A 10,874-nucleotide genomic window follows, 5' to 3' on the forward strand; every position below is an offset into this window, starting at 1 on the left:
CTTGATCCTTGAGGCAAAAGTATTTATAGTCAAGGTGCAAGTAGGAGGAAGTGGTGGTTCACCCCCAAATCAAAGATACATATATTTCCTCTTACCTGTAGTGCTATTTATCAGTCTAGATTTTTTTTGGCGTGAGTTGCAGAGTGTTGGGGATATCAGCCGTAGAGATGTCTGCCAGCAGTCAATCCCTAAAGACTCCTATGTTAAAACGCCCAACTTTACAGCAGAAATAAACATGTTTACAGCCTGGTACAAAAAACAGTTTTGGTCTCTATAGCTAATGTCATTCCTCACAACTGTGCAGGGGGGATTTTTTTAGTATATAACTTGCCTGTTTACATTTTATGAAGGCTTAAAGTTACACATATTTAAAGGCTCTCTAAATCTTTCTAAGCTTGAAAAGTTTTTGTCACATAGGCTACAGCAAACATCTCCTCACGATCCGCTAGCTACATGTCCTCTGAATATGCTGTGGAAAAAGTTCAGCCCAGGCTCCGCAAATGGCAACAAAAACACTTGACTTGTGTTTACGTTCAACAATGTTATCAAACACAACGGAGCTAACTCGCCTTTTAGCCTCATTGTAGCCTGTAGCTCTAACTGCCTCTCTGGGCACCGCGTTCACGTGTGCGCGCTTGCATGAGACCATGAGGCATGGGCACCACGTTCATATGTGTGTGTGCTTGCTTTCGCTGGTCTCGTGCTGGCTGGTTGGTGCAGCCTGGACCCAAATGTTTTTGTTGCCATTTGCGGAGGCTGGGCTGCCTACAGAGGCCAGACTTTTTCCACAGCATATTCAGAGGACATGTAGCTAGCGGATCATGAGGAGATGTTTGCTGTATGTGACAAAAACTTTTCAAGCTGACGAAGACTTAGAGAGCCTTTAAGGGCATGAATACTTGATTGACAGGCTGTCTGCGAAGCATTGTGAGTCCAAACATGGTCACTTTTGGTTCAAAAACACAGGATGGTGACGGCCGAAATGCAGAACTCGAGGCTTCAAAATGGCAGTCCACAAACCACAGTGCGGTAGCTATGTCTATTACTTTAAATGGTCTATGGCAGTAATATGGTTGGTGGGTGTACTTCGATAGAAAGAAAATAGTTCCTACATGAAATTGCTCATAACAAGATATTTTCAAAGAAGTTTTTCAAATGTATTTTTTGGCATTTTGAGCACCAAAAGCTGAGTGCCATCTAGTTCCATTATATTGCAGAGAAAGCAGACATCTCTACAGCCAGTATCTCCAACACTGTGTAAGTCACACCAAAACAATTAAGGCTGATAAACAGGAAAATATATACTTCTGATGTCTGTGTGAAGATTAGACACATCAGAGAAGCAGGTTTGCGAGTGAAAGGTCAGTCTGATCCCCAGACATCCACCACTTTTTTATATTTTATGCTCCAGGATTTTACCAGCTCAAAACTTGACATTTGAACGTTTTGCTTTGCAGTCTCAAGTCAGGCCTTTAGAGAGCTTCTGCTAACTTTTTTGACATACTGTACGTTTGACTTGAGCCTAAAGAGTATAAAAGGTCACAGCTCTGCTGCTTTCACCCATCATTTCCTCCTCTGGTTGATGCTGTGTTGTTGTTTCAGTGAATTCAGCTGCTGCTGTGTTTGGTTTCAGTGAAAATCTGCAGCCTGACGTCACCTTCGCTAAACCTCGGCCTCACATGGTCCAGTGAGAGAGAAAGGCTTACAGTGTGGCCTGTGTGTGAGTGTGCCGCCTCGAGGCCATGACGGGAGGAGGTTGGTGTAACCACAAGCAGAGAGGATGGGACGAGAGCAGGCAATGAACAGAGGAACACACACCTCCACACCAAGTGATCTGATTGGTCGAGCTTTATCACTCCAACTGTGTCCTCTTGATTTGTTTCCAACTCATGATGTCATGTTTTTATCATTGCGCTGTTGATGTTTAACAGGCAAATTCTGGTTAACCGCTTGTACTCATGTTTACTGGCGGCACAGACGGTGTGTGTGCCTGGTGGGTTGTGTTATTTTAACATGTCATGTCGATGCTGACTCACTTCAGCCACAAATTTACAACTCACTAAGGCCTATTTGCATAATAGCCAATGGAAACAATGCAAGGAGAGACAGGAAATGTCTCTCATTACTCAAAAACATCAACAGCACATGTAACACATACATGTTTATTGTTTGAATACAGGAAATAAGGAAAAGTAAAACTGTGATCTAACATTTAAGCATCCACATATATTTGATACTATTTCTTGCAGGTGTTTTTGCAGTTGTTCGGTGTAGCCTGAATTTCTTCTCTACATGCTGCTGGGTTACCCTGATGCTGGTGGATCCTGGCAAATGAATGCTTTGCATGTTGGACGCAGGAAAGCCAGCTCATTAGCAGACAATTACCTCCACTTTACTTGATGAGCTCTGTGTTCTCCAATAGGCCTTTTTCAAAGCAGACATCCTCACATGTCATAGTAGGAAAAGCACAGTAAGGGAGAGTGGGGTGGTTTGTGCCAGTGGGAGAGTTGTGCCACCCCTTGTTTCTAGAAAAATATAGAAGAAATTGGTCATGTGACCTCATATTTTTGAAGAGGCATCTATTTTACTTAGCCTGTGGAGAAAATAGGCACATGGCACAAGAGGTAAGCAGATTTAAGTCCAAAAAACTGTTTTTTGCCTTTCAAAGTGAATTTTTTATGATCATGGTTTATTGATTGCTGTGTCTGAACAATTATAGATAAGTTTGAAAACATCTCATACATGAGTTAGTGCTTTAGTAAGCTACAATATGAGGCCATACTGTTAGCATGATGTTAGCTCTAAACTGCTGGATGATACAAGTTTGCTAAAATGGTGGGGATGGGGTGATTTGTGCCAAAAGGCCTGGGTTAAGTTGTGCCAATGGCAAATTATGTGACATTTTTGATTTTAGACCAAAAGACACAATGCCACGCCTTTACAAAAGGAAGACAGACAGGGGTTCAACCCCTCTTATGGAGTTGGACAGAATAGTGAGAGAGATGCAACAGGGGAAGGTCTGTAAATAGGCCTTGTTGAAGAAGATTGCAGCTATGGAGCCATCACACTCTCTCTATCTCTCTCTCTCTCTCACACACACACACACACACACACGCACACACACACACACACACACACACACACACACACACACACACACACACACACACACACTCTACTGGCCAGGAGTTGACATTTATGACCTGGAGCCTTCATTTTTAATTTCATTTTGTTCTTAACATTTTAAATAGGCCTTGTTGAAGAATATTGCAGCATTGACAAGTGGCATGTTGTGTTGTAGCCTGGTTCTGAGAATTGCAGTTGATTTTGTTCAGGTTTAACTTAATTTTATCCTGAAAATTATAAATATTATGTAGGCTTACTTCTAGCCAATCTTTCTTGTATTCGACATGTTATCTACTGCTAAAACTGGCCTTTGATGTTATTAAAAAAAAAGCTTTAATAAGTAATTTGGTATTGTATTTGTCTTGCTTTGATACAGCATTACAGTATATGATATGAAAATGTTCTTTACTTCAGTAATCAATGGCACAATTTACCCCAACGTATTTTCTCCAAAGGCACAACTCACCCGGCATTGGGGGGCAAATTGTGCCACGAGACCACTTTTTTTTTTGGAAAGCCATATTTTTTAAACAATTTATTTAAGATCCAAATTGGTTGTTCCCAGGGATGCCCCACATCCTGAAATATAAGGTACATATTTTAGTTGGACGCATTACTGCCATGCCCTCTCTTTAAAGTCACCTCAAGTAAAAACTGGCACATCTCACCCCACTCTCCCCTAATGATATTAACGATGGCTCTGCTCCATTTAAATGTATCAGTGAGTCTGCATGTAAAATAAAGCTGAACAGATTTCAGCCCTCATTAAAATTATTAATTACAGCTGTGGTTTTCCTGTTATGATATTTCAAAAAGTCTGGGAAAAGGCGTATTATTATTATTATCACTATAACTTGATGTTACTTGAAGACTACGTACTGCATTTATTTTTAACTGAAAATCTGAGATGTTTGTTATTAAAATACGTAATGTGAACAACAGCCAAATCTACTTAAACCTACCTTCATGATCAACACTTACTTGCCTTCCCCTTTCTTTTTAACAATGCTAACACCACTATAACAGTTTTGTTTTTTATTTAAATATTTGGAGTTTTTTTAATCTAGTGCCATCATCAGGTCAAGCTTTTAATTTATCCAATATTATGATTTATGACCAAATACATGCAAAAGTAATGTCATTTTCCATCAGCCTCAGCTGCACTTTGTGTTAACGTTAGCTAAGCAGCTTAGTTAGCCATAGCAGTTTAGTTAGCCTTAGCATGCTAATGTAGTGATGTGACGTTCGCGAACGAGCCGAGTCTTTGAACCGGCTCTTTGAAGTGAACGAGTGAACCGGCTCACTAAACTAAAGATGGTGAAGGTGGAAAACATTATACCCGCTAAATGTCAACATGCTAGTATCTTCATTGTTAGCATGTACAAAAAAAGCGAGTTAGCATGCTAATGTTAGCATTTAGCTGAAGTACAGCCCCACAGAGCCGCTAACATAGCTGTAGACCAGGGATACTTAACTTGTTTTGCCACTCACAGGAGACTGGGGGCCAGTTAATAAACAAATATGAACATTATTTATCAGTATATATAATAAATAAACTACCTGTTTTCAACCTTTCAGCATTTGCTGTCCTTACGCATATTTGCCAAGAGGCAAATCTAGCTGTAGGCCCCGTGCAGGTCAGGTGTTCACAGGGGCGTTACTTGGATTTCCCAGTGATTGGAATCACTTTTGGATGGAAACATAGCTATTGTAATCGAGTGCTCCAGGGATAGCGTATTTCAGTAGACTTACACTTAGTTAGCATCCCTCTGGTTCCCTCATCAAAAAGCCAATGGGATTTTTCCATATGATTTTGGATTGTTGCAGAAAATAAGCTCTATGGCAAACAAAGGTTATACTTGCATTATCTTCACAAATGAAAGCCACTTTTTAAAAGATTTTTTGGGGGGCTTTTTGCCTTTATTTGACAGGACACATATAGGATGAAAGAGCGGTATAACATGCAGCAAAGGGCCTTGGGTCGAATCGAACCAGCAGATGCTGTGGCAGGGATCTGTATCAGCCTTTGTACATGGAATGCCTGCTCTACCAGGTCAGTTAATAGGCACCTCAATTGACGCCACTTTTATAATTTTTAAAGCCTAATTACAGTCTCAAGGAGTAAAGAGCTAAAATTAGGCTTCAGCACAGTCAACTTAACAGCGCCCCAATAACACAGCTGTAAAACCATGTTTGGCTTGATGACGTTCTGTCGTCTCATATAGCCTCTTGATAGTAACCACCTTTTTTAAGACACATAAAAGCTTCAAAATTTAGGAGAACGTGACAGTCTCTTAAGCTTGTGTTAACCACAGACCTTATTTCAGGCATCTAACTAAAAATCCATTCAAAAAAATATTGACTTTGGGAAGAAGGAACTGGGAACTCATTTCCAGGTTAAGGACTAATTCCTGGGGCACTCTATATTTTTGGAGTTACAATGTCTGACCAAAAACAAATAAAAAGACCATCTATGTTAAGATTGTAGGCTACCTTTTCAAGGACAAGCCATGAGTGCAGGCCTACAGCCATAAATGCACAAATAAAACACAAATCAATGCTCAAGTCACATTATTTTATCCTGTTAGTAACAAGATGTATTTTATTACATTTTTGAATGCACTAATGGAGTTAATCCTGCAGAGACAGTGGGGCACAATCATGAAACATTTAGTAACAAACATTTTACAGTACTTTTCTTCACAGTTTTTTTTTTTTTGCTGGACATCATCTAAACATCTAAATGTCATTTTGGGGTAAACTGAGTGACTCCATCTTTGTTCGTCATTGCAGTGTTTCATGGTTTGGACTTAACGTGGCGCTAAAGTCCAGAGATGAAGCTTCCCAGCAAAACGATTTGAAGCAGATGCAGTGACACAGCTGACCTGAGGGGATGACTGGCCATCCCTGTGAGGAGTTTGGCATCTTTGGACGCGGAGACGATGCGACTGAAGGTAGGGTGTATGTGTCTGAAGTTTCTCTGCAGAGGTGTCACCAGCTCGGCATCCTCCTCAGTGGAGAAGATCTGGGAGGTAAACTGAGCCAGCTGAGGGGAAAAGATAAAAACCCTGATTATTTGCAGCACACAGGAAACCTTTTTATATGTTGTTTTTGAAAGAGAAAGACTGAGAAGACCTACTTGAGACCATGAGATGTAGATGGGGACTTCATACAGAGTCCATACAACCACTTGAGAACATGGAGGGGTGGTGAGGCTGCCATAATAACGGTAATACTGACTCATGTTGTGCTTTGGCAGAAGGTTCATCAGCGGGAATGGCTTGACTTTAGTGGTTTGGCCTTGAGGGAGGATGCACAGCCGTGATAAGAACAGAGTTACAAACAACACAATCAGCAGACAGGAGTGAATTTTCTCTACGAGTGTCCTCCAACCTTTGTAAGCCACAGAGGACAGCTTTTGTGATATGAGTCCAAAGTGCACATTGTCTGCGTAAACAACCTGCAAGAAAGCATAAAATCAAGATGTATTTGTACGCTACAAATGCTTGAATATACAGAACAAATTTATTTTAACTGACATCAATGAAGAATCCAAGAACGGCGAGTCCTGTTGGATCTTCCAAGGCCGCTGTCAGATTTGGATGGATGGACTTCATATTGACGATGTGCATCTAGAATAAAATAGAAAGACATTAAGGGGAGGCTGCACTGAACCAGCCTGCTGCAACAGTTGGTTGGTGACAGTGTAGAGCTGTCTACTGACCATACTGTACCTCCATCGGGTATCTGCGTCTGTCCACCGTGTGCTCCGAGCCATTCGTGGCCAGGCCTCCCCAGTGGAAGTGCAGCTGGATGGTGTGGTACACATCTGGAAGACCTCCACCACTTACTGACATGCCACTGCCAACCTGCAGAATGACTGAGAGCAACCACAAACGTGTCATCGCCAACACAATAACAAACATGACAATATCTGTAGTGTATTTACCAGTGTGTCCGTCGTTTTTAAGTGTCCAGTGGCCCGTTTGGGTCACATCGAAGCCCTCCAGGTGTAAAGGTCCCAGAGACTCGTTTCTGGTCATCTGATAGTCCAGATTGATGGGAGAGTGATGTTCTTCGAGTAAAGGGTGACAGGAGGGGAACATGTCTCCCCATGCATAAGGATCTAAAGGTGGCGGGGAAACCACATGAGAACCAAATACACCAACGAAAGACAGAACGGGAGATGTGTTTATTAATCTCAAGATGATTATTGTGACAGGAAAGACAGAAAATATTGAATCCTAAAGTTCATTCTTGACCTCAGAAACAGTACAACATGTTGCTTAAACTCCACCAGAAGGTGTATTTTCTAGCTGTTCTGGAGCTTTTGATCAAATCACATGATCTTCCTCAGATGGAGTTTTCTCAGTCGTTATCGAACAACTTTATGACTTTTAGGACTTCTCGTCCATGTTGGCTTAAAGTTTAAGACTGAAAGTTAATTCTTGATCTTGGAAACTGACAAAACAATCTCACAGCAATGTCCATTTAGTAGCTGTTCCAGAGCTTTCAGTCATGACATGCAGTGTTGCAGTCACCTAAACCCAGACCAAGACCAGAATAGATCAAGACAAAGACCGAAATCACATACTCTGTGCTACATACCCAATGTGTATACTATTGGCCAACATACTTTTGTGTACATAAACAGTAGTATGTATCTTGTCGGACGCACTAAGCTGTGATTACCACACCACTTCCTGAGAGCCTCCTTGCTGGTTTGAGACCAGTAGACACAGTAACCAGTGCCAACTCCAGCTCTACCACTAATTTAAAAATATCTTTAAAACTATATTACGCCTAGCAAAATCTTACAACTCTTACATACACTTAAATGGAAGCGTCATTGACGTTACAGAGCTGTTGGTCACTGTCTGTTATTAATGTTGTTCTTCACTGCATTGCATTGTGGGATATTTATGCCGCTGTAGTGTCCATTGCTTGCATGCTCTAACATTTCACCCAAAATGGTGGAATTCACGTCACCAACACCATAATATATTGGTTTTATCTTAAGGTTTTGGACATAATAAAAAATCTCACCTACTGTTTTAGCCTATTAAATAGCAATATGTATCAGTATGGAAGTTCGGACACAGCCCAACACTTTATGGGGTTGAGACCAAGTCAAGACCAGACAAGTGTGAGTCCCACACTGTATGACACACTTATGATAAAATGTGGAACGTGCAAACAGTGGGCACTCCTCAGATTGTTCTGAAAGCTCCACATTTCCATAAAAACGCCCACAGAAAACAATGAAGCTTCCTCTTCTGTCACCTCTTTGATTACCATATATGTACTGTGTGTAACTGTAAGGGTACCATGAGACAGGTCTTGATAAGATAATCAAAAGGCATTTGATAGATTAATTTTATGTGTGGGAGTGTTCCTTTGTTTTCTATGAGCAAACAAATACAAACAAAATAATATCTAAAGTCCTCTTTGACTGAAACAGAGACAAGACTGAGCAAAAATGTGGTTGATTCTGAGACCAGACCTTCAAAAAGTGAACAGCTACAGTTTCCAAGCTGAAGAGTGTGCAAACCAACTGTTGAGGAAGATTGCATAATACAATCAAAAGCTCCAGAGCAGCTCCTAAATGGACCTTGTAGTGGGTTTTGTCTTCTTTACTTTTTCTGACTTTTCTCTAATCTTTGCATTTTTCTTGTGAAGCACTCGACAGTTTCGCCTCTTGAGGCTTGCAAACAATTGTTCAAATGACACAATCTGAGAGGGTTAGAGGAGAAAGACATTGTACTGAAGAGGTTGCAAGAAGACACTGCCTCATTTTAACAGCTACAGTTTAAAACTGCTAGAAACAGAACTTTAATTGTATAAAATCATAATCTGTTTCAGCTGTATAATGTCGCCCATAGGCCAGTTAATTATGTACCAAGAAGTCACATTGATAACATATTATGAAGACCACTCACAGTTCAATAGGAGATCATAATCTTTAAATGTCTGTATGTTATAAAATAAGATCAGTTACTCACCACAGTGGGGCTCATCATAACAGTAGTCGTCTGGAATATAGAAATATCAAAATGTTGGCAAGCATAATTTTTCTTCTTTTGTTTAATCAGCTTGAATTTATAAATTAAATGTAATAAATACAGTCTTTGCCATCTGAGACTGGAGCTGGACCCTCACCTGAATTAACGTAAGAAATAACAATCATGAGGAGAGCAGCAGTCCAAATCATCGTAGGATCCCACAGCCCGGTGACTCAGGACAGGTGTCGGTATGTGAGGTAGACTGCGGATCAGTGACAGACGTCGTGCTTAAATAGGAGCTGGAGGTGAAAGCTGAGTTTTATTTTCTCCTGGTCTGATCAGTGAAGCGTGTCATTACCAGTCTAGTGGTCTTTTCTGATCAACAGGCTCATTGATGCAGGACAGCTTCACCCCCTGCTCCCCCTCCTGCTGCTGCCAGCATAGATGCCCAGTGACCATCAACAAGAGCCATTCATCTCATGGGAATGTCAGAGGATGTGTAGCGCACTGAATTAGAAGGGGATGGAATATATATGGCTGCATATAAGGAGGGTATAGAAATTTACACCTGTAACTCTCTTAATAGTAAAAAAATAATAATGTGGAGACATTCAAATTTTAAAGAAAAAAATAATCCCTCCCATCACTGTGTGAAATAACATTTTATACGCTTTTAATGTTTCCCCTTTGAGTTAATCATTATCCACCACAGTAATATTTAAGTACTGAAAGTGCATCCTCTTTATTTCAAATATTAATGTACTGCAGCTGTTAGTAAAGCCCTTTGAGTTAAGGGCGTATTATATATAGATCGATTATAATTTTATAAAACCTCAGATATGTGTGATAGGTTTAGTTTTTTTTCTAAAAAATATTAAGTTATTTATTTACTATTATAAATTATAATTTATTTACTTATTTCTTCCTTTCTTTTCATTTCTTTCTTTATTTTAATATATATTTACATTTTTTAAATTATTTTAATTTATATTTAGTTAATTATTTACAATTATATTTGACTTTTTTCTTTATGTATTTAGAAATGCATTACATATTTTTTAATTATTTTATATATATTCATTTACTACTATAATTTATTTACTTATCTGTTTTTCTCTATTTTTGTATATTTATGTAGAAATATATATATACATATATTTTAAAAAATATTTTATTTATATTTAGCTAATTATTTAGTTTGATATTTTACTGCATCTTTTTCTTTATTTTTATTTATTTATACATCATTTATTTAGTTAGTTATTTATTTGTCTCTGTTAGGTCCTTTGTCAGGGAATTTTCTGTTCTGGTAAAAATGAAAAAGTTATGTTACAATTTAATCACCGTCGTCTTGGCTGAACGGCGTTAAGAGCTTCATTTCTCCCGTCCAGGAATAGATGATGTGATTCTGTCACTACACGGCCCATGCGAACAAAGCCTCTTTTCTTCAGCCACAATGCTCTCCAGCAGGGTATCGCTATCTCTGCTCCGCCTGCTGCCTTATGAGTCACTGCGAGGTGCGCTATATCCGCTTTCTTTAAATTATTTGAATCTTGTGATTGCTGTGGATTGGATTTATCCTACAACCTCCATCTCACTGCGGGGGGGGGGGGGGGGGGGGGGATTTCCCTGCGTCTCAGCCTTAATCCTCTTTGACATTTGGTCAGTGCAGACGGAGGACTTTCCTGCAGGACTCTCAGAGCGGCTAAATGTCGTGATTGATGAGGTTCAACATAGAGTTCAGTG

General features: G+C 39.8%; 1 protein-coding gene across 2 annotated transcripts; it reads right to left on the reverse strand.

The window, feature by feature from the left end:
• Positions 1 to 5,752: 5,752 nt before the first annotated feature.
• car15 (carbonic anhydrase 15) lies at positions 5,753 to 10,093 on the reverse strand. 2 transcript variants are annotated; one of them, XM_050053265.1, is made up of 8 exons: positions 9,286 to 10,093; positions 9,129 to 9,158; positions 7,076 to 7,252; positions 6,861 to 7,006; positions 6,666 to 6,758; positions 6,520 to 6,586; positions 6,266 to 6,426; positions 5,753 to 6,172 (listed from the first exon to the last, which is right to left on the reverse strand). In XM_050053265.1, exons 1-8 carry the CDS (start codon positions 9,335 to 9,337, stop codon positions 5,948 to 5,950), a joined length of 951 nt encoding a protein of 316 aa, XP_049909222.1. In that variant the 5' UTR covers positions 9,338 to 10,093; the 3' UTR covers positions 5,753 to 5,947. The 2 variants fall into 2 exon arrangements, with proteins under 2 accessions (XP_049909222.1, XP_049909221.1); XM_050053264.1 differs by having other exon boundaries at positions 6,861 to 7,252.
• Between the last annotated feature and the right edge of the window lie 781 nt (positions 10,094 to 10,874).

This window comes from Epinephelus moara, chromosome 9, assembly GCF_006386435.1.
Source record: "Epinephelus moara isolate mb chromosome 9, YSFRI_EMoa_1.0, whole genome shotgun sequence".
In the NCBI taxonomy this organism is placed as follows: domain Eukaryota; kingdom Metazoa; phylum Chordata; class Actinopteri; order Perciformes; family Serranidae; genus Epinephelus; species Epinephelus moara.

Coding starts and splice junctions, on each gene's coding strand:
- car15 (XM_050053264.1), bottom strand. CDS start 9,337: ATGATTTGGACTGCTGCTCTCCTCATGATTGTTATTTCTTACGTTAAT. Junction 6,587..6,665: donor TTCTTGGATTCTTCATTGAT/GTCAGTTAAAAT, acceptor GCTTTCTTGCAG/GTTGTTTACGCAGACAATGT. Junction 6,173..6,265: donor TCTACATCTCATGGTCTCAA/GTAGGTCTTCTC, acceptor TTTTCCCCTCAG/CTGGCTCAGTTTACCTCCCA.